The 23,520-nt window shown below is 44.2% G+C and overlaps 3 protein-coding genes and 1 pseudogene across 3 annotated transcripts; 1 reads left to right on the top strand and 3 right to left on the bottom strand.

The window, feature by feature from the left end:
* Positions 1 to 762: 762 nt before the first annotated feature.
* On the bottom strand, positions 763 to 3,735 carry LOC125287503 (solute carrier family 2, facilitated glucose transporter member 11-like). Its single transcript, XM_048233370.1, has one exon. The coding sequence runs from the start codon at positions 3,447 to 3,449 to the stop codon at positions 1,899 to 1,901; it is 1,551 nt and encodes a 516-aa protein (XP_048089327.1). The 5' UTR covers positions 3,450 to 3,735; the 3' UTR covers positions 763 to 1,898.
* A 221-nt stretch (positions 3,736 to 3,956) lies between these two features.
* LOC125288021 (RNA-binding protein with serine-rich domain 1-like) lies at positions 3,957 to 11,505 on the top strand. Its single transcript, XM_048234125.1, is given in 8 exon segments — positions 3,957 to 4,186; positions 5,370 to 5,519; positions 5,949 to 6,125; positions 6,472 to 6,574; positions 9,131 to 9,284; positions 10,581 to 10,644; positions 10,646 to 10,720; positions 11,260 to 11,505. Coding segments are annotated over 8 exon segments (894 nt in total). The 5' UTR covers positions 3,957 to 4,121; the 3' UTR covers positions 11,366 to 11,505.
* Positions 11,506 to 12,136: 631 nt separating this feature from the next.
* LOC125288022 (cytochrome c oxidase assembly protein COX19) lies at positions 12,137 to 13,569 on the bottom strand. Its single transcript, XM_048234126.1, has 3 exons — positions 13,379 to 13,569; positions 13,027 to 13,138; positions 12,137 to 12,376 (listed from the first exon to the last, which is right to left on the bottom strand). The coding sequence occupies exons 1-3, from the start codon at positions 13,458 to 13,460 to the stop codon at positions 12,280 to 12,282; spliced, it is 291 nt and encodes a 96-aa protein (XP_048090083.1). The 5' UTR covers positions 13,461 to 13,569; the 3' UTR covers positions 12,137 to 12,279.
* Positions 13,570 to 14,412: 843 nt separating this feature from the next.
* On the bottom strand, positions 14,413 to 19,896 carry LOC125287099 (annotated as a pseudogene).
* Positions 19,897 to 23,520: the final 3,624 nt, after the last annotated feature.

The raw sequence follows: 23,520 nt of genomic DNA, 5'->3' as shown, positions 1-23,520 counted from the left end.
AGTGGGAGAGAGAGATGGGGTGAGATCGTACTCAACCCTGGGTTTCTGTTACCCTGGAAAATCCAGAGTTCTGGCAAGAGCATAATTTGAAGTCTCTGCGAGACACTCTGACAATGAGTAATGATGCACGTTACTTTTGCCACTTGTACTGCGGGGGAGCCAATCACATCGGTGTATATAGGCGGGCCAAAGGCGAGCTAAACAGATTACAGTTGTAGTGTTATCCAATTGCGTCGAAGTCCGAAATCAGTCAGTAAACATTGGTCGTTCAGTCTTATTCAATTGCATGCAGTGAGATTTTCGAATGCAGGTTTGGTGCCGCCTCTCGAGTTGGGCCATTACGTTATTCGTGGCCAGACCCTTAATCTTTCTAGATTATCAGGGTCTGAAATCTCCAGGCTGGGTTTCTGTGGGCACTTGGGCCCAAATGTGTATTGGCCCTATGGGCAGTTGCGCCACAGTGCAACCCCATTTACTTATAACTGGATGCAGGCCTACAGTACACAGTACACAGTAATACCAGGAGACAGAAACACAGTGCGCTATGAGTCCCATGCGTTTCCCACCAGCGGAGCTAGTTGGCTAGTTCAAACGTTTGCCTACTTAATAAAAGCTTAACTCGTGTCACACTGTTCGCCAGCAGCAACATCCATCTTATTTGTTTTCAAGTAGCAGGGAATTCAAGCCAAACCGTTGCAACTCTGCCATCAATCATTATGTTAAGCCCACCTAACGTCTATACACGATTTCATTGGCCTGATTAAGTTTCGATTTCTGGAGCTCACAAGCCAACGGAGAGTTGCTAAACTCGCCCTGGCAGCAAATGTAATTTGCGGCCGCTAGGGGCACGTCTAGATTTCTAGGCTACCGCAGCTCCTCTCCAGTTTGTTAATGTAACACCAGGTGCAAACAATGATGAAACAGCTTAGTGCTCTCACATGCCATAAAATATCTATAGTTCATGCATGAGACCTTGGCTTATTGATGGACTTTGCACTTTGCTGCCATTTAAATTAGAGGCCATTTATTTAAATGTCCTTGCTAATACAGACCTCGTCAACATCACACAATGGCTCCACGATTACAACAGATACCCTCACATTCATCTTGCCTCAACACTGCTCTCTTAGCATTTTGAGGGCAAAGCTGTTTGTTGTATGAGGTCAACAGATGAACGAAACTTAATTTTCTCTTTCAACAACAACAAATGTACAGTGCATTAACAAATGTCATAGCAAGTGCAATATAGGCCTACTGTATACCTTTAATTTGGTATTCAGTCTAATAGTGCCATATACAGTATTCCTTTAATTGGTATTCAGCCTAATATAGTACAATAGTGCCACAAGCTGCCTATAGTTTCCCTCAGTCTTTATAGACTTTGCATTCAAGTAAAATCCCTTTGGTGTTAAGGCACAGCATCAGGCAGCATTCATGGATTCAGCAGACTCACAGTGACTTCTCACATTACTGTGAGAAACACAGTACTTATTTGGCTATTACATGCAGGAATTATACAATCGGTATACATATTGAATTAAATAATATATTTACTTTGAGAAAATACAATTAAAAACAATTAAAAAAATACTGGTAATTCAGAAATGCATTTGAGATGCGCATAAAAGAGTTGAATAATTAATTATAGGCCAACAAAAAAACATTTAAAATAAACACAGTACAAAATCCAACCACCTGAGGTAGCATATATCCCCATTAATAAATACATCAATGAATATAATTAAAAACAAGCTTTACTTAAATAATAATATCTTGAACTTTAAAGAACAATTCAGGCAGCCAGCAATTATTCCTCTTTGCATAAAGATAGCCATTCAGGGTAAGGACTTTAGCAAATGATTGCCTTAATGAACACACAACAGGATACCAAGAGGGAGTCAACCCTCACACAGTACATGATTAACGTCCACTGGCTCCTCCTCTGACCTCGCACTTAGTTCATGAGCCTCTTCTTGATTTGACTGGCCTGGTTCACCTTTAACCTTTGTCCCCTCATCTTTTCTCTGGTCACGCTTATCAAAATCGGCGGTGATCTCGGCCAGAGACCTCCCCTTAGTCTCCGGAAGGTTCCAGCCCATGAAAGCACAGGTCGACACGCAGACACCACAGAAGGGCAGGAAGCAGAGCTGCCCGAGGCTGCTCACGATGAACGGGAAGGCCGTGCCCACTATGAAGAGGTTGAGCCACATCAGCGAGCCGGCCACCATGTAGGCCGAGGGCCGTGCCAGCTGGTCGAAGAGCTCAGTGGGCAGCACGCCGGTCACCCCAGCGGGGCCCATGCCGAAGCTGAGGATGTAGGCGAAGATGCACACCATGCTCAGGTACGGCATGCCCGGCACGGTGCCCTTCAGGCAGAGGGCCGCAGTGAAGACCACTGCCCAACACGACATCAGCGCGTAGCCGCCCATAAGGAGCCGTCGTCGGCCCGCCCGCTCTATGAGGAGGTTGCACACAATAGCAGCGGTCAGCTCACAGGCGCCCGTGCCAATCGCCACGTACTGGATTCTACCTGCGGGAATGCCGGCCTCCTGGAAGATGGAGGAGGCGTAGAAGTAGATGGCGTCGTTGCCGCAAAGCATCATGCCGCTGCTGGCGGCCATGACGATTCGGAGCTGTGGCCGCAGGTTCCGGTCGGACAGCAGGTTCCACAGGGAGCGAGCCTTAGCCCCAGTGGCCAGCTCTTTCTCCTGGAGCATCTCCTCCATCTCCTCCCCGGAGACAGCACAGCCCCGGAACCTCTTCAGCGCCTGGCTACAGGCCTCTCTATCTCCCCTGTCGATGAGCAGGTACCGCGGGCTTTCTGGGAACCAGGGCAGAGTGAGGAGTTGGAACAGCCCAGGTAGCGCATTGCTGGCCAGCAGGTAAGGCCAGCAGGGCTCTGACCCGAGTACCTCGGTCAGGCCCATCACCTGTCCGAGCATGATGCCAAATGCAGTGAAGACAGCAGAGGAGAAGGTGACCGCTCCGCGCAGATTCTTGGGCGCGCTCTCGCCAAAGTACATGGGCTGAACGTTCATGCTCACACCAGCGTTGATGCCCACTAGCAGCCGAGCCAGTATGATCATCTCAAAGGAACGAGCAGCACGGCTGGTCAGCGCGAACAGAGCGCTTGAGAACAAAAATACATTATTCAGCAGCAGAGCACCTTTACGACCGAACCGGACCGCCATGGGTCCTGCAAGTAACGCTCCGACTAGACCCCCAAGGGAATAGGTAGACACAATGACTGTCCATATCAGAGTCACATGACTTTGCTCAAGTGAGACAAACCAGCGCTCCCAGCAAGTGTCATTGATGAATCTCTGAATGTGTGCTGTGGGAGCATTGATGATGGAAAGATTGTAGCCATACTGCAAAGTACCACCAATCGCAGTACAGAACACAGTCAGTGCTAGAGTCACTATCCCTTTCATTGTCCTATATGCCATAGAAAGACATTGTGTGAGTCTTCCTATGTCTATGGACCTAGCACCCAGTCTCAGTTCTCACGGCGTCTATTCTTGTAGCCTTAAATTAGCATAACGAACCTAAACGTCTCTAAAGGTTAAATTAATTCCCGATTAAAGTTACTTTGCTTCGACACGTATCAATCATTAAACCAACGTTCAATAAATAATTGTCCCTGTGCTACAACAGATGGTATTGTAGGTTAGGCTACCTCAGGACGATTCACCCCGGTCACTTCCATTGATTGTGAGTTTCTGTCAGGTTTCTTCTTCTTCTTCTTCTTTTTTTCTTTGGCGGTTGGCAAACAGCTTTTAGGTGCATTACTGCCACCTTCTGAATAGGAGTGTGGGTCTGAATACTACATCCCTCTAAATTCTATGGAATAAACCTGTTGTTTTCAAATATTGAAAAACACATCTAAAACATTGTTCCCCAGTATTTCTTTGCAGTATATCTGTTATGTCCAGACTTATTTTTTCTTGTGCTAGCTGCTCTATAAGTGTCTGTCGTTCCTGTTGGAATTTAGGACACTGTACTATGACATGTTCTACGGTTTCTTGAATGCCACACTCACAGTAACCATCAGCATGCTTTCTCATTAGGACTAGTGTGCTGTTCAACCCCTGTCAGGTTTCTGCGGGTTTCTGTTGTTCATGTTGTCTCCAAGAAATACGTCATCATTTAGCGACAGTGACATTTGCGAACGAGCTTCGAAAATGTAAGTCGTTCTCTTTTCAGCTAAAATGCATAGCTTAGCAAGGTTTTTGGTTATTTTAACATCTAGTGGTGGATATTAAGATGGTAATTACTACATACGTGTAAATCTGAAATAGGGATTGCTTTTAATTAATGTAACACACAAGGCTAACCTTATTTCATACTAGCTACTAGCTAGCTAACGTTGTCAGCATAAGTCCACCTTATTGCGTCCTTATTTCAAAATATTATGTCTACGCTCTCTTGCCATATGATGGTTATTTCAACCAGATACACCTCGATACTTAACAATTTATAATTTGACATCCTGCTGGTCTTTGTAACCGAACTTAGCAAGCTAAAAGGTACTAAGCTAAATCGAAATTTCGCTAAGGTTAGCCCTGTTAATGAATGAATGAGTCTGGCCTGTTTCACACGGATGGTGCGACCAAAGTATCAACATGCATGCGATTGGTTTGTTTTGAAGTGGCCACTCATATTGTTTAGAAATCAGGAACATTTCACTTACAATGATTTTTCATTTAACTTAACTAACTTCTGAAACATTTCGATCTAGCCCTGTGTTAGCATCTTGATAGGTTTACCTTTTAAAAGATGTCATGGTATGTCCAATTATCTTGATATTTTGTGAATTCTGAATGTCATCGATAACTGTCATTACGACTCTTGCTCAGAGGAACTTGCTCAGGCAGCGCATGCAGTTCAAAAAGAAACAGAGACATGCAATACGCTTACATTGTGCAAGGAGATGTCCACAAGCAAGCTACATAGCAACTTGAATAGAATGCCATTACTTGCATCCCAAAATGTGCCATGTTTTTTTTACATATGTGAACCCATCTACAATTTCAATTATGATTATTCTGTTTATGTTGATGTTCATGATTCTTAACAGACACGTTTGTCCAAAGCGATTTACAATGACATCAATAAACATTAACATTAAAATGAACAGTTTATAGTAAAGTCATATGGCTTAAATGAACAAAATGCCAGTTATTTGTTGCACAAATTGTGAGTGATGGCTTGCTGGCTTGCATTTTTAAAAACGCTGTTTCTTGCCATACATCATCATCATCATCATCATCAGCTATAGCCATAGGGGGTGTCTGCACAAATGTCAGTCACAGTCCGATTCATTGTGGTCATCGTAAACGGTGTTCCTTTTGCATCCACTCCATTAGGGCTCCGTCGCCAACCAAGAGGAAGGATCGCTCGGACGACAAGACCAAAGAACGAGGGAAGGAGAAAGCAAGCACCAAAGAAGGGGCGGACAAGGAGAGGGGCAGAGAGAAGGGGCGCAAACGCCGCAGTGCGTCCACAGGCAGTAGCAGGTGAGGTTTTCTCTCATTGACTGACACTGGCAAGGCCCGGATGCCACAGGATGGCAGCATGCCCTTTAAAAGATCCCTCCACAAATCTATTTGTGCAGATATCATATGTGTTTTTTTCATTATCTTGGCATTGGTCTAAGGAGTTTCTCAACAAGCTGAAGTCGGTGGTTGACGCAGCTCCAGTTCTGTTCCAGCAGTAATGTAATGCATTGTTTGTTGTTTGTTTTTTGTTGATATTGACGGACGGATGATTGTGCAGCTCCAGTTCCCACATGTAATGCATTGTTTGTGTGTTTGTTTGTTTGTTTGTTTGTTCATCATTGTTGATGGATGTATGATTGTGCAGCTCCAGTTCCCACATGTAATGCATTGTTTGTGTGTTTGTTTGTTTGTTTGTTCATCGTTGTTGATGGATGTATGATTGTGCAGCTCCAGTTCCAGCAGTAGCTCGGGCTCCAGCTCGGGTTCGTCCAGCGGGTCCAGCTCGTCCTCGGCCTCCAGTCGCTCGGGATCCTCCAGCTCCCGCTCCTCCAGCTCCTCCAGCTCCTCGGGGTCGCCCACACCCAACCGCCGCCGCCACGACAACCGCAGACGCTCTCGCTCCAAGTATGTATGCCCAGACCATGCTCTTTTGTTCCAATTCAATATCATTCAATATTGATATAGCAAGCACTTATAAAGGTTTTTGCCTGGATGCACATACAGCACAAGCTTGTTGCTCTGGCATGTCTATTGCATTTATTATATCAGATCATTTGTGTTGAATATGGATGCATAGGTGTTGAATAGAGCTCATTTTCATAGACATACAGACTACAATTTAAATTTACCATGATGGATGTATTTCGTAAAATATTTAATTTCAAAGTTGTACACTCTTAACATAACATTGCAAAGTGCAGCCACGCAATGATGGCAGTCGTGTAAAATGTCCTTGGCATTCGTACTGTAGGTCCAAGTCAGTGAAGAAAGACGACAAAGAACGGAGGCGCAGAAGCCCCAGCCCAAGGCCCACGAAGGTCTACCTGGGCCGCCTCACCAGGAACGTCATCAAGGTACTCCTGCCCTAAAGTTGGAGGTGCAGTTTAAAGCAGGGGTTCTCAACCTGTTCTGCCTCATACAGTAGCTGCAGTCAGGGATTGCGCAGGAAGTCGCGTTTGTTTGTGTTGATGTTTATATTTAAATTTATTAGCAGATGCAGTGTACTCACAAAATGGGCAGCTAGCGGTGGTGAGGAGATGATTGCTGAATGTGACAAAACATGTTATGGGCTTGACATTGCGTAAAATCTTTGACTGCACCTTTAAGGCCCACCTATTCATACTGGTAACAGGCCTGGGCCAATTAAACAAAAGATCCCCAGTTTGGGTTAGATTTTTTCCGTAGCAGGAGTCCGTTTTCTTTTCTTTTGAAGTAGTCAAAAGACTTACCAGCCAGAGTTTGGTGTCTTGTCTCCAGATGCCGGATGCAGTTTTGAAGGCTTCAGCACCTCATTTGAGCAATACTCAACACACTGGGCTTCGGGCTCAACATAGTCACCTCCAAAACCATAGTTTATGTTTTTACATTTACTTTAATACAATTCGGATTGTATTTTCGCAGAACCTTAGAAGCAAAATGTGGTAAAATATTAGGCCTATCACTAGCACTGACATATGTACAAGTAGCACAGGTACACCACAGCATAGAACATTAGCTTGTCAAACTGAGTGCCCTCAAATTTATGACATTGTTTAAAGTTGGAACAAATAATATAGCCTGATACTTTGATAGCTGTTATTTATAAATGTAACATACCGGTAGTTACTCTGAAACATCTCATTTCATTGTACTGTAAAAATGGCCTTCAACTTCAAAACATTTCCTGGCCCACTAGGTGGCGCTGTGCAGCCCACTAATGGGCCCCGGCCATAGACTGTAAAGGAAAAGGACACAGTCACCCCATGGGACTTCAATAGAGACAAGTGAAGCCAATTTGAACCCGTTTCCTGTTAGACTACTGATGTGCCACGCAGTTGAGTGTCAAACACGTGACTGACAACAGACTGAAACACCGTAAGTTGTCTGGTAGCCGCGCTAAGGAAATTGATAATGTGCAGAGTGCTCCGAGTTCGAGTGCAGCCTTTGATTTGTTCCAACGTAGTACCAACCTAACAAAACATCACTTAATTGTTTTTTTTCTTTTCCTTGATGCTTTCCTAAATAGCTTAACCATGGACTTTCCCTCAGACTGCTTTCAAGTTTCTCATCCAGAGAATTTGGTTACTTATCTCCTGTGCGATTGAAAGTCACATGCTCATGACATTATTTTAGCCTTGGTTTAGAAAAAAGTTTACTACTGAAGAATACTACTAAAAACCGTCTCCTTAATTTCAAATGAAGACACCTAGTTGACTTAGAATCCAATGTTAATCCAATGGAGCTAGAGCAGACTGGCGAAAAGAATAGTCCTTTATTCTGGATGTTATAGCAGAGTTTTGGGCCCCTGCACAGTACAGCACGTGGCAAAGTGAAGCCAAGACAAAGAACCCTGGGCCAGAATGCTCACGATTAGAAATAGGGAAATTAGAATACACATTAAACAAATGGTTCTCCACAGGTATCTGTCTGGAGTCAGGTGGGGGAGAGCAATCAGTGACAGGAAAGACCTGGCCGGGTTCTCCTTTCCAAAACATCTTTCCAATGTGAATGTGTCTGATGGGGGGAGCAATTAATTGAGTATACCATTTGGCGTTGTACATGAAAAACATTCTGTTTGCTTACAATAAACATTCTGTAACAGATAGAATGTTTATTGCAAAACAAAGGGGCAGCAACAATATTGAATACCACCAATATTCAACACTACAGAGCCCTAAAGTGAGATACGAGGTTATGAAGCCAGTCACACAATGTTGTGATTCTCTGGAAATAGAAAATGGTTCATATAAATGCTTAAAACGCTCCAGATGTAAGGTTATTTGATGTCAAAGTGATGCCAAAATGAACGGGGGGTCAATGGAATGCTAACTCCCAAGTGGTAGACTATTAGGCTCAGACCCTCCCATGCGAGGTATGCTTTCCGAACGTTCGCCTACCCCTTTGGCCCTGGCCTAGTGGTTGAAAAACACCGGTTTAAGGTTTTTGAACATTCTAACATAAGATTCTGTTCCGCCACCATTGAAGGTTCTAAAATTCTATGTTGAAGTCAATGAACCCAGATATTCTTTAGAACGTTCATTTTCCAACATTCCCATCACACTGGTGTGACGATGCACCTTTAAGGGTTAAAGGAAGTATGCTTTCAGGAAGAGGATGTTTCATGGTTCATTGCATGGTTCAACCCATCATTTGTCTGTCTTCATCATTTTTTCTGTTGCTTTGCAAACACAGTACCAGACAAAATTATATTATAAGACTGTTTAATTGTGCTGTTTACAATTAAGTATCCAAGATGTGCATCAATACATTTGCTGGTTTTACTAACTGCTTTCTCTTGCAATATGTTTGTCATTCCTAAATGCTCAAAAGACCATTTTTTAGCAATATTGCATGATGGCATCATTCATTTCATATAGACAGTCCAACAGACTGACGTGCTCTCTGCGCCATTTTGTCCTTGTCTTCTGCAGGAACACATCCAGGAGATCTTCTCCACCTATGGGAAGATCAAGATGATCGATATGCCCATGGACAGGCTCCACCCCCACCTGTCTAAGGGCTACTGCTACGTGGAGTATGAGACAGCCGACGAGGCGGAGAAGGCCCTCAAGCACATGGATGGAGGTGAGTTAGACAGCCTCCTAAGAGGCCAGCCATCACGGCACTGACCCATAGCCCCACATCATCACATACCCTTCACCATACCTAGAGATTGGCATGGGTGTTATTTCAGTTAGCCTATTAGCTGGTTTGATGCTCATTGCAAATCAAACCAGCTAATCAAACCAGCTAATAGGCTAACTGAAATAACACCCATGCCAATCTCTAGGTATGGTGAAGGGTATGTGATGATGTGGGGCTATTTTAATTCCAAAGGCCAAGGTAACTTTATCAGGATGCACAGTATTCTGGATCCATGAAATAACTGGCCTTTAAAAATAAAAATCTGCCTGTCTCTATGGGAATTTAACATAGGGGTAGGAATACTTATGACCCCTGTATTTTAAGGAAGAACATTTATTTATTTATGATACATTATTCATTCTCTAAGAAAATTGGTGTCCTTAAACGTTAGATATTTCCTCATTTTTCACTTAAGGCATTAAGATCAATTTCCAAAAGATGATTTTATATTCCTCTTTTCAGTCAACTTTAGCATGGGTGCCAATACTTTTGGCCATCACTGTAGATAGGCAGCCAGGAGATCACTGCCACCACTGTGACATTTTTAACCTCTGCCTATTTGTTGCTGACCAACATCATAAAAGACATAATACGCAACTGCCACACATAGACTATTTCATTGTGACATGTGCAGGCCAGCTAAACAGGGCTGAAGTTCTGTAAGTGATGGAACTGTTTTAAATGCAGCACCCTGAGTACATCACGCAATGTGCATCTGGCCTGTAGGCCTCTACAGGAAAAAACCCTCCTATGGCAAGCCCTTTGAGCATGTACATTTTCTCCAAAGCGACGTACAAGATGAGGAATAATATTCAAACTACATTGCAGAGGAGACCTTAGGCAGGGCTGTACGTTAACTTTTGCTCATAGCACAGGTGCTACAGAGGTTGATAGTTTTGTAGCACAATCCCCAAAATATCTATCATCGGTATGTAGTTACAAACACCTCATCTGTAGGCTACACTCTAGAAAACATTTTAGATAAGGAGTCGCCAGTCTACGCTGGTAAATCATCCGTAGATTGACAGACTGATTTGTAGCATGTGCTACAAATATGTAGCACTGTACAGCCCTGCCTTAGGTAACAAACAATACTGCTACCAAAGGTGAGGAGAAGTTGAAGTGCAGAAGTTGAAGTAGTTGTTGAAGTGTAATCAATGCAGGGAGTGGTAGAAGGAAGAACATCTAGCTGTAAGTACTTCTACGTAGTTGATGGTGTTTGTCTTTGATGTGCAGGTCAGATTGACGGGCAGGAGATCACCGCCACCGCAGTGCTGGCCCTCAGGGTGCGCCCCCGCCCGTCGGCCCTCCCCTCCCCGCAGGATGCCCCCCCCGCCGCCCATGTGGCGCAGGACCCCCCCACGGATGAGGAGGAGGTGAGTGAGTTCTCCACTGGCTGCGTGCATGCTTTTTGGGGTTTTTCCAAATACCAAGAAAGGTTGGTGGTCACTGGTCAGAAGTGCTTCGTCACTGATATGTCTCTCGAAAGCAGGTGCTCTTTGGTTTCAAGGGGATACTTTACGTCTTAAAAGAGTTGGTTTGACTTGTAAAGCTTCATCAAGGAGTGTAGGCTACGTCTAACCAAAAAATTCCAAAGGCACACTGCTTTTTATAGTTAAAAAGCCTTTAATTTAGGTGGGCTTAGGCATTGCAAAAGAATATCTCATCAGAGCACTGCTAAGCCCACCTAAATTAAAGGCTTTTTGGGTTTTTGTTTTCCCCTAGTGTGGCAATGTAAATGCAGTCACTACCGAATGTTCATTTGCTGAAAAATAACGAACCAACGAAGTCTGAAATCCACTCTGTTCTTGCCAAGATGATCGCGTTTGAAAGATCCTTGGCTTTTGTACGTGAGCACTTGTGCGACATTGCCATCTGTCGTGACTGCTTTCCTCATGTCTTTCACTCTTGCCAGGTCCCGCTCGCCTCGACGACGGTCTCCAGTCCGTCGCCGTTCCCGATCTCGCTCGCCTGGCCGAAGACGCCATCGTTCGCGTTCCAGCTCCAACTCCTCCCGATAAAAACCCGCAGGCTGACCCAAGTACCCCATGCGCCAAGCATTAGCGTGACCCTTCAGTGTTTGATAAGCTACCTGCCTGTCAGTGACAATTCCACATCATTTCTCATTTCTGACGGCCATGTTACAAAGAGGTGAAGGTTGCTTTCAAACCTTTATCCTGTTGATGTATTTCTCCTTCTAGGAACATTTTCGTGTTTTTACAGCTTATTACGACTGTGTACTTGTACATAAGAAAAAGGCTTTGTATAGATAAAAAAAAACATTTTAAGTACTGTTTTAGTTTCCCCCCTACTCTTATAACAGATGTTTTTTCCCCGCGATATTTCTGTTCAGCTCCTCTACAACAAACGAACTGCATGATGCTGTCGCTGAGTTCTATTACCATAGAGATTTCTGGTGCAGAGCTGTCAGACGTATAAGAATGTGATTTCTGAGGGACTTTGTCATTGGTAGACTTATGTGTTATATTGAGAATAAAATAAATACAAAAGTCCAAAACAATTTGTTTATGTTAGTGAGCCATGTGTGTAACTATCAGTGACAGATGTTTTTGCTATTCAAAAACCATAATGATTCATATAAAATAAGGGAGAAAAATGAGACTCCTTCATCTGTCATATCTTTAAAGCACGTCAGCCAACGATTCCATTACAGCCAAGCAGGATAAATTGTGTCTGGTTCAGCTAATAGGTCTGAAGCATTTAGTTAGTGACATGATTGGGTCAAGGCCTCCAGTTAAATAGCAATAATTAATAAACAAAACCCCAAAACACTGAGTTTAAATCAACATATTTTATATACAGTCTTTGTGGGATGGGGAATATAATTTACACACATTAACAATTTATGTACAAGATTGAGGGAACACCAGTTAGCATGTCCGCACTGGTGTGCTTCTCAAAGAGAGAGGGCCTATTATCCTTGTGGTTTGGTCTCTGGCTTCTCAGTGCTGGGTTGATCCATGAGGTCTTTAAATCCAAGCTTCTCCAAAGGCTCCTTCGCCATGAGTTGCCTACACAACACAAACAGGAAGCTGATGACAAGAACTACAATTTCTGCCATGTCCTCTCTGACCACAGTATATTATGAGATGTAAATACTTTGTGCAGAACAGCACAAAGGTGTGATTGTGGCAAGGACAGCAAACATGTGTTCTGCTACAATAGGAATACTACCCTTACATAACATAGCTGCAGTTGGACAAGTTATGCAGTTTATCTGAAGTACAACGCAGCACAATGATATTTTCATGTCCAAAATATACCATTTCTGCGGTTAAGTGAAGTACTATGTATCAGAGAATATCTAATAGCTCTGTATGTAGTGCAGTGCAGTTTTTTCATGTCCAAAATATTGCATTTCCTGCTTATGAACTGCAAATAATTCCTCCAAAACGGTAGCCTGCATGGTCACGCCCACCTAGAATCTCCTTGAAGGCAGGCTATTAAAACTAGTTTGTAATGGATACTCAGAAAACTGAACAAGTTTTGATACTTGAAGTTGTTTAAGTTGTTAACTTGAGGTGCAGTTGTTTTTTTTTAGTAAAAGTGTAGTTTTAGCTTACATTTGCCCAACATTGTTCACCCATTTCTGTTTGCAACTGTCAAAACAAGGCTCTGAACTCAGGTTGCAATACATCACTTGATCAGCCGCACAACATACTTGTCCATCCTGCATTCTAGGTAGTCTTTGGACTGCAGTCGACACTTGGAGTTATCGTGACTGTTGTCTCTGAGGCATCGCATAAATTTCTCTTTGAAAGCTTTGCATTCTCCTACAGTGGAAGTAGAAGATGTCTGATTAGAGAAATTCGAAACACACGAAGTCTTTAATTGCTCAATTATACTCCTCAATCATTGCCAACCGCTGTGAATAAAACACCCATATGTCACTGACTTATAAGACCTTTTAAGCAATACTGAAAAGTACACATGAACTTCATCAAAGTCTAGCTTGGACAACCAATAGCAGAGGTATTAGCTTAGATAACAAACCACAAACCACGTTAACTCACCAAAATGATCCAGAGGAAAAGCTCCTTTGTCTGGAGCACGAGGGCGGAACGATTTACTTCCAAAATTCATTGCTGTCGACATCTTTGCGTTTTGGCATTAACGAAGTTTACAACAAAAAGTCTCAACATACAGTTGACATTCGCATGGACGTTGCTAGTAGGTTCTTCTTCTGTGGTAGCATTATTAAGTACATAAGGATTTAGTGCTGCCACCTGCTGTAGTGGTGGAACTACAGCAGATACGAGTTCCAGACTTTCATAAGTTCCAAAGGGTGAAAGGTGACTCCAAAATTGGTGTGTGGAGAACATTAGCTCCCGGGCCAGAAAGCATTCTGGCGCAGTTTTTCTGGGAATATTTACCCAGAAAAACTGCACGTAACCAAAACAAATGTTTCAATCCCTCCCAATTCAATGTGGTTTTGCAGGGGTATTTCCCCAGTAATGCCATCATGAAAGACATTTTCCAAATTTAAAACTCAACAGAGCCAAATGGCAAACTGTCAGCATCAGCTGCAGATCCAGCTTGACAGGCTCTGAGTCAGTACATCGCGGAGCTCATTGTATTGTTCATTCTATTGTTCGCCTTGAGACTCTTCAGTGCAGTGCCCAGAAAACTTCTTGATCATAAATCATTCTGTCAGATAAACATTTAGGATATTGTAATGTCTGAAATCTATTCTATGTCTTGAAGTTAGAAGCCAACGCTGCAACATTGTAGGCTATGTTAGCTGTTTGTACACATGAAACTTATTTTAGGGGAAATTTGCAATGCAAATTTGCAGCACCACACTTCAACTTTTCTCTAGGTTGTATCATAATAATAGTGACATTTAATGCCTTTCTCTAACCCAACGTCACTTTAAAAAAAAGTCAAAACAAAAAAAGAGGAGGAGTTCATACAGGCCATAAAGAAAAGTTTATTAACAACTTTGAAAATAAAGGGTTTTTTTTTTTAATTTGTAACAGTTTAGAAGAGTGCATTAACCTATAGTCTGACACAGTAAGCTAAAATGACCTTTATGGAACATTCCATTCAACATCTAATATCATATGACATATAAGAATAAATCTTTGTAATTAATATATACAATACAATATATACAATAAACTCACAGAATATATACGGCAGTATGTTGACAAATAAATACATTGGTGTGTTGTTGATGCTCTCTCATTTTTAGGGCTTTGAGGTTTGACAGGTCCAGGTGGTTGGCTCATGACCGTGCACAAGTTCTCTCCTGAGAAGAAGAAAAGCAGAAAAGAGTTTTGAGCCACGTACAAAGTGTATATGCAAAATCCTCCGTGCTGTGGAATCCCCTGGAACTATTTTAACAATCTTTCATCTGATTTTATTCCACTGTGTGTAGTTTAGACAATGTTTACAGCCATCTGTGACTGCTCTATAAGTTACCATGGAATCACAGCTTACATTTTTCTAACTTGACAAAACTGTCATTTTATTTCCATTATGCACTGGCATGAATTATGGAGGGGGGTGTGTGTTTTGTGTTGTTGTTGTTGCTGACTGTGGTAATTCTAGTATGATTTCACACATGAGTCATGACTACTGGCATCACATGCTCTGCACTCTGAACCTATAGCTCTAAGCTACACACATGCACTTTCCCATAAGCTGGTCACACATCTGCTGCAGAGACTCTCCCTACGGCCCACATGGGGGTTTGGAATCTCTGTTTCAGCTATTGGAAAAAAAAAAACCAACTGTAGCTTATGTCCGCAAAACAGACAGCGACAGAGCAGATAGTGAAGCCATGTTGTTGTGGACACTCACTTCCTCCGTGGCTGTTCTCCGCTGCCGCTGCGACACAGCAGTCCCTCGTCGCACGGACAGATCTGGTTGATGCTGAAGGCCAGTCCACCGTCGGGCACGAAGCAGCCCTCGCCGGGCGCCAGCTTCCGCTTGCACACCTGCTCGCCGTGGTGACGGGCACAGCACATGGAGGGCCCACAGTCCCTGTCCACCTTACACCTCGCACCTGGGAGAAAGGAGGAGAGAGGGACAGAGAGAGAGACAGAGAGAGAGAGAATTACTTTCATATCTGTAAGTGCCTGGAACGGATCATTAAAAAAGTAGTTGGTGTGCTTGTGTGTGATTGTATGTGCTTTTGTGCACTATGTGTGTGTGTGTGTGTGTGTGTGTGTGTGTGTGTGTGTGTGTGTGTGTGTCTGTGTGTGTGTGTGTAAGTGTGCATAGTTGACACAATCTCCAATGAATCTTTACATGTCTCCCAAACACTCATCTCATATAACTACTCACTCCAATAACTAATGTATGTCAGTACATGATGGAGAAGAGTTCTCTCTCTTCTCCAAACACAGTTCTCCTGACACAGAGTTCTCTCTCTTCTCCTAACACAGAGTTCTCTCTCTTCTCCCACAACACAGTTCTCTCTCTTCTCCTGACACAGAGTTCTCTCTCTTCTCCTAACACAGAGTTCTCTCTCTTCTCCAAACACAGTTCTCCTGACACAGAGTTCTCTCTCTTCTCCTGACACAGAGTTCTCTCTCTTCTCCTAACACAGAGTTCTCTCTCTTCTCCAAACACAGTTCTCCTGACACAGAGTTCTCTCTCTTCTCCTGAACACAGTTCTCCTGACACAGAGTTCTCTCTCTTCTCCTAACACAGTTCTCCTGTAGAACAGTTCTCTCTCTTCTCCTGACACAGAGTTCTCTCCCTTCTCCAAACACAGAGTTCCTGTAGAACAGTTCTCTCTCTTCTCCTGACACAGTTCTCCTGTGTGCTCTGCTTCTTACCCTCTTGTCCCCCGGGGATGCTGCGTAGACACTTCCCAAACATGCAGTGCAGGCTGCGCACGCACTGGCCATCCCGACGGCAGTACTGGCCCTCCTGCCTCAGGGGGACGCAGCGGCCAAAATGGCGGTCGCAGGCGAAGCCTTTGCCACACGCTCTGTCATGCTCGCAGGCCACCTGTAGGGAAACGGTTTCAAAATGACCAGTGGTCAGGTTGTGCTTCTGTGTTGATGCTTATGCTGAGTAAGACAGGAATGAGAATGGCTGACATTATCCCGTGGGGAGCATGCCTATGTTCCCACAGCCCTATGTTCCCTAACCCACCCACCCACACCTCAGGCCTAACCCTATCCCTAACCCCAACCCCAACCACAAACCCAACCCCCAACACCAACCCCCACCAACCCCAACCCCAACCACAACCTCAACCCTATCCCTAACCCCAACCACAACCACAACCTAAACCCCAATCAATCAACTAGAGCGTAAACAAGGAGAAGTGTTTATAGGTCAGTAGCACCTTCACTTGAGTCAACACTGCTGTGTGATAGGTCAGCAGCTCCTTCACTTGAGTCAACACTGCTGTGTGATAGGTCAGCAGCACCTTCACTTGAGTCAACACTGCTGTGTGATAGGTCAGCAGCACCTTCACTTGAGTCAACACTGCTGTGTGATTGGCGTAAATCAGGGACAGGCTTTGGTTGTAAATGTAATCTTTAGTGGATTCAGAGGAGGTGCGCCCTGGTACGACAGAGTATTAGGGCCACACATGAAGAAAAAAAATATATTTTTGCCACGGCGAGATTAAACTCGACATGTTGACTTTAAAGTCGCCACGTCGACATTAAACTCGACATTTCGAGAATGAAGTTGAAATATCATATCTACTTTAATCTCGACGTGTCGACTTTAAAGTCGACATGCTGACATTAAACTCGCAATAGGCCCTACTGTTTAAACATAGCCTACACAGTTTAAGCTATGTAGCCTACACTAATACACAATATGTTACATAAAAGAAAAATGGGCTTCAAATAGGTGTTATTCAGATAGATTGCGTCTTGTCTGTTAACTACTCATTGCCGTCATCGTGAAGTGCTGTCTCTCGCGGTTATGGAAATACCATGCACTATGCCGTTTAGGCTAAATAGCTAGAAAAATATATGTATCCAATGATATAATGTTTCTATACAAAATGTTATTTCACTCTGTTTTACGTGGTTAAGGCCACTGCACATCCAAATAACTGCCCTTCATGACCCACAGGCCGTCACTCTCCAGGATAACATGGCAAAACTCATTTTTCTAAAACTGCTTTTCCATGTCTCACCTGCAATACGTATAGGAGGCTAGAAACACAGGTATAGCCTAAGCATATATACTATTTTGATCCCGTGAGAGAATATGTGTGCATGCACTTTATTTATGCACTTTGTGTGCATATGTGTGCATGTAGGCTACTAGCCTACATGGGGTGGTCGGGAGGACAGCTTCATTCGTCCCTCCATAGACATTCAGCAATAGGCTGTTTTGCATCCATTACAAACAAGCAACATGAAAGTCTAGGATTGGGGAGAGCGCCTAGTGTGCCTCTAGTGCATAAGCATGAAGTTGAACCTTTAGAAGAAACGCAACACTTTAACAATAGGCCTACAATAAATAAAAAAAAACGTTATGACGTTTAGGCTACTTTTGACCATTTATCGCCTGTAACTCCAACGTACAGAAAAGCATTTGGCTGAGCAACGTAGGTTAATATGTTCTATGTTTTGTTCACATGATATAGGCCTATGTCTAATCATTGTTGCACTGGAACAATCATTGTTGCACTTGTTGCATTGTTTCATTCGTCCTCCCTTTCAATCGTCCCGAGCGGTCGTTCTCTCTCCAAACTAACTTTATTCTCAAAATGTTGAGTTTAATGTCGACACGTCGAGATTAAAGTCGACATGATATTTCAACTTTATTCTTGAAATGTTGAGTTTAATGCCCACGCATGCATATTAAAGTCGATACGCCGAGATTAAAGTCGATATTAAATTTCAACTTTATTCTCGAAATGTCGATTTTAATGTTGACATGGTGACTTTAAAGTCGACATGTCGAGTTTAATCTCGTCATGGCAAAAATATTTTTTCCTTCATGTGTGGCCCTAATACTCCATCGTACCCTGGAGAGGACTATGAGGTTTGTTTAAATGTAAAAAAATAACTCAGCTACGTTAAGCAGAATGTTGAAATAGTGAAGCTTGTGTTCTGTGTGAAACGATTAAATATGTTATGTTGAATTGAATTGTGTGTGTGTGTGCGCGCGTGTGTGTGTGTGTGTGTGTGTGTGTGTGTGTGTGTGTGTGAATGTTGAAATGGTGAAGCTTGTGCTCTGTGTATGCTCTACCTGCTGTCATTAGTCTCAGGGGTGACAGAGCCGAAAGAACGTAATCAAAACATTTTAGTTTCACGCCTTAGTTAAAACAAACATTGGATGTTAAACGCTGCGTTTTAAAACACAGTTTGCTATCATTACTTGTCATTTTAAATCACTTCCGGCCTCCTTATTTGAGTAATGATTACTGTGCTTGCAAACAGACTCCACCTCAACACTCAACTTGGACGATTCTAATGATGGCAAGGACTGGACTGTTTCAACATCTGTGCAGTGGCAACATAAAACACAATGAACTGTTAAACATAATGGACCATTAAGAGAGTCACTCATAGAATGTACCATCCATGCAAAATCAGCAATCTATCTGTTTCTAATCCGTATCAGATAAATAAATAATATAATTAATACATTATTATTAGTCTCATTATGATTATCATTACCTATTATGTGCTTTACTTTTTAAGCATTTCTTTAACTATTGCCCTTTTATGCTTTTATTTACCATTATTCTCAAAACAAGTTTTGTTTATGTAAAGCACATTGAATTATACCTGTGTATGAAATGTGCTACATAAATAACCTTGCCTTGCCTTTGCCTTGCCATTTGTAAATATGCAACCTCTCTCCAGCACTGAGGGACTGGACTTATGTTACTGTTAAATGCTCCAAATGTAAAGCACTTTGAGCTGCATTCTGTGTATGAAAGGTGCTATACAAACAAAGCTAGATAGATAGATAGATAGATAGATAGATAGATAGATACTTTATTGATCCCCAAGGGATCAATATTATTATTATATTGACGTACCGAGTCTGCTTTGTAGCTGGACGGCAGGTCCTCCAGTCCCTTGTCGTGGTGTCGGAGCGGGCCGTCCTCGGGAGGAGCCGTGAGGCATGGCCAGCATCCAGGCCCAGATCCTGGCCTGCGCCGCCGACAGGCACACGCACACACAGAGCAGCGTCCGCAGCGCTGACCTCGCCCCCACCACTCTCATCTCCACAGCCCGGGGTCCTCCGCAAATGCAGTCTTCGAGAGAGAGAGAGAGAGAGACGGATGAACTCGGCCTTCGCAGACAGAGAGACGGATGAATTCGGTCTTCTCAGAGAGAGAGAGAGAGAGAGAGAGATGGAATCTGTCGAATTGTTGTCCTTAAAAAACGAGGATTGACCCTTTTGGCCAGACCAAAACAATGCTGTGTCACTGGAGGAAGGCGAGGACAGATATTTAAACACGGTCTTGTAGAAAAGAGCTGTGGCCTTTGCAGAGCAGTCCAGCAGCTCGATGAGTAGGTGTCTCCCCTGTGCTTTGGCAGTCTTATGCAGTGTGTCCTCCACACTGGGCTTAAATACATCCCAGCATCCCCCCGCACCCCCGGACCAGCGTCCCCCCATTCAAAATATGCTGATGCTGTCTGTCCCAGCCATGGGAAAGGTGGGGACAATTAGTGGTTAATGGATTAACTAAATTGTTTGCACCGCCCCTTAACAGACCGCCCCCCCCCGAACACTCCTCGTACCCATAGATAACATTAGCAAGTAGTGAAGGTGGCAGGGGGATTAAGTGTGTGTGTGGGGGGGCATTTATCAGGGCACTAATGGATTAACAACAGGCCTGTTCACAATGGAGGCAAGACAAGAATCGCAGCAGCCTACAGCTGGGGCAACTAAATGGGGACAAAAGCTGCCCCCCCCCAACCCCCCAACCCCTAAAAAAACAAACGTTGGGGTCCCCACAGCTTGTTCGAGTGTCAACGGAGAGAGAGAGAAAGGTAGGGGTGGGGGGCAAGCGCTGTTGACCCGAGCCTCTCTCTCTGGACAAACAGAAGCCACTGGACCCCAGGGCTCATGCTGTGTCTGAATTATGGAGGTGCGTTCTGCAGACGACCCCGACGATCTCATTAACCATGATTGTCACCAGCAATTAGCGCCCAGAAAATAGTGTGTGTGTGTGTGGGGGGTGCTTGTTTGTGTGTAAATGTGTGTGTGTGAGTGAAAGAGATAGAGAGAGAGGCAGAGACAGAGAGAGAGAGAGAGAGAGTGTGTGTGTGTGTGTGTGTGTGTGTGAGTGTGTTTGTTTGTGTGTGAATGTGTGTGTGTGAGAGAGTGAGGCAGAAAGAGAGAGAGTGTGTGTGTGTGTGTGTGTGTGTGTGTGTGTGTGTGTGTGTGTGTGTGTGTGTGTGTGTGTGTGTGTCAGTATTGGCTGGAAGGGTGATGGTGCTCTATCTGTGTCAACACATCTCAGCATGGGGGAGGAGAGACGAGGAGTCTTGTTCGTTTGTCAGTTTTGTGAGCTTCCATTTTATTCAAATGTCAACATGGGGAATACACCCTCAGTGGAGCTCCTACTAGGATCTTCTCTGCCCTGTGTCACAAAGAGGGTCCTTTATTTGGCATAGCAACCACCATATATACCTTAGCATCACCCTAGCAACCATCTTAATTACCCAAGCAACACCGTTTCACAAAGAGGGCAGCACGTAAACAAAAACAGATAACAATCGCTTTATTTGGCATAGCAACCACCATATATACCTTAGCATCACCCTAGCAACCATCTTAATTACCCAAGCAACACCGTTTCACAGAGAGGGCAGCATGTAAACAACGACAGCACATCCATTTGATCACCTGTTTTATTTCTTCATACAGCAACTGCTCTACAACAGTCATTACTTCAAAATGTCCGTGTCTTTCCACTTATTTATCATCTCTCTCTCCCCCTCTCTCTTTTTTTCCTCTCTGTTCATTTGTCTCAACTAGACGTCCACTTCCATCACATTCCTCTTTTTCCCATGTCCAGCTGTGAAACTCCTCTCATCTCTCTCTCTCTCTGTCTCTCTCTCTCTCTCTCTCTCTCTCTCTCTCTCTCTCTCTCTCTCTCTCTCTCTCTCTCTCTCTCTCTCTCATCCGCAACACTTAAGTCATCTCTCTCATCTCTCCTCACTCCTCGTCTGTAATTCTATTGGACCCTGACCGGTCCAGCCGCAGCCCATTGCCCCATCACCTGTTCCGAGGTGCGAGAGAACCTTCCGCAACACTTAAGTCATGAGCTGAAGACACGCCGCTGCTTCAGGCCTGGTCTGCACTCATCAACAGTGTCTGGTTTACCTCGGTCAGCGGGGATCCCCGAGGAACGGCTCTTACTCGGAGTCCAACACTGGCCCTTGTGTGGTGCAGATGCTTTGCACACACAGACACTCTCTCACACACACAAATGTGCAAATACAGAGAGAGAGAGAGAGAGAGAGAAGAGAGAGAGAGAGACAGATGGCTCATTTATACAGATACTATTTCATAGGCCCAAATCTCCAGTGTCAAAAACAGTGAGACTGTCAGTTTTGAAATTGTGCATCTTCATAACTGAGTAAGTGCAAACTCTTGATATAAAAATGATGGCAGATGAGATCATCTGGGTTATTATTGGGATGCAAACCTTTGCAACCTTCTCCCACCATGGAGACAGCGTCTTCCTGGGCCACATCAGGGCCACATCAGGGCCATATCACGGCAATACCACATCAGGGCAATACCGCATCAGGGCAATACCACATCAGGGCAACACCGCATCAGGGCCATATCAGGGCCATATCAGGGCCACATCACAGCAATACTACATCAGGTCCACATCAGGGCAATACCACATCAGGGCCACATCAGGGCAATATTACATCAGGGCCACATCAGGGCAATACCACATCAGGTCCACATCAGGGCAATATTACATCAGGGCCACATCAGGGCAATATTACATCAGGGCCACATCAGGGCAATATCAGGGCAATACCACATCAGGGCCACATCAGGGCAATATTACATCAGGGCCACATCAGGGCAATACCACATCAGGGCCACATCAGGGCCACATCAGGGCAATATTACATCAGGTCCACATCAGGGCAATACTACATCAGGGCCACATCAGGTCCACATCACGGCAATACCACATCAGGGCCACATCAGGGCCACATTAGCACATCAGGGACAGAGCTGCAGTGGAGTGGGCTGCCTCCGAGTCTCAGCTGTGTGTGTGTCTATGAGGACCAGATGGGGTTCTGGCCGAGGGTTCCCCGAATCGCTGTCTCTCCCCCCCCGGGGCCCGAGTTTGCTCTTCTGGCGCAGACACGCGTGGACCTGCGAGCCTGCTGGTGTCCACGGCAACGCACGAGAAAAACATATCGAGGTCGCAAGGGCGAGACATCCACCGCATGAACAGCCGGTTGATTTACTTTCTCTGTTCTGGGAGAGGTTTAGTGGATCTTCACGTCTGCATTTGATTAATCAATTTATAGCCATCATTAACATCTTTAAATCAAGCCCATAAATAATGGCCGTGTCTGGAGAGAGGCTTGGGGGAAATCCTGGAGCGTCATCAAAACGGGGTGATGCAATATGGAGGATGACACACACCAGTTCCAATCCGACTGCACTCTGTTTGTGTGCGTGCGTGTGTGTGTGTGTGTGTGTGTGTGTGTGTGTGTGTGTGTGTGTGTGTGTGTGTGTGTGTGTGTGTGTGTGTGTGTGTGTGTGTGTGTGCTGAACGCAGTCTCTCTACCCCTATAGCTTTTATACACTTACACAGATGGACATACAGATGTGTATTTACGGATACACATACGCAGGTGTGTACACACACTCACAGACACAGAACTACACTAGCATATACACAATCACACACATAGACAAGCCTACACACAAAAACATATACATATACCCATACAAACGAGCATCCATACAGTCAACAATGCACCTCCACAGAGACAAAGTCAAAGTGTGTGTGTGTGTGTGTGTGCACACACACACACACACACACACACAAACACACACACACACATAGGCCTAAATAAACACACACTCACATACACAAACATATCCAAATACACACAAAGGCATAATAGCTACCCCTTAGCTATGGATGGCTGGCTGTGAAGGACTGTTTAATTACACAGGAGCCAGCCACAGCCCCTGCCCCCACCCCCAAAACCTA

This window comes from Alosa alosa, chromosome 22 (genome assembly GCF_017589495.1).
Source record: "Alosa alosa isolate M-15738 ecotype Scorff River chromosome 22, AALO_Geno_1.1, whole genome shotgun sequence".
Taxonomy (NCBI): Eukaryota; Metazoa; Chordata; class Actinopteri; order Clupeiformes; family Clupeidae; genus Alosa; species Alosa alosa.
The sequence above is the reverse complement of the archived record's forward strand: the minus strand, read 5'-3'. Positions and strand labels throughout refer to the sequence as shown.

Bases quoted from the DNA above. Each gene is read 5' to 3' on its own strand.
- LOC125287503 (XM_048233370.1), bottom strand. From the start codon at position 3,449: ATGGCATATAGGACAATGAAAGGGATAGTGACTCTAGCACTGACTGTG.
- LOC125288022 (XM_048234126.1), bottom strand. From the start codon at position 13,460: ATGTCGACAGCAATGAATTTTGGAAGTAAATCGTTCCGCCCTCGTGCT. The intron at 13,139-13,378 runs GTGAGTTAACGT...CTTCCACTGTAG, and splicing joins TTTTCCTCTGGATCATTTTG to GAGAATGCAAAGCTTTCAAA. The intron at 12,377-13,026 runs GTATGTTGTGCG...TGTGTTGTGTAG, and splicing joins CTAGAATGCAGGATGGACAA to GCAACTCATGGCGAAGGAGC.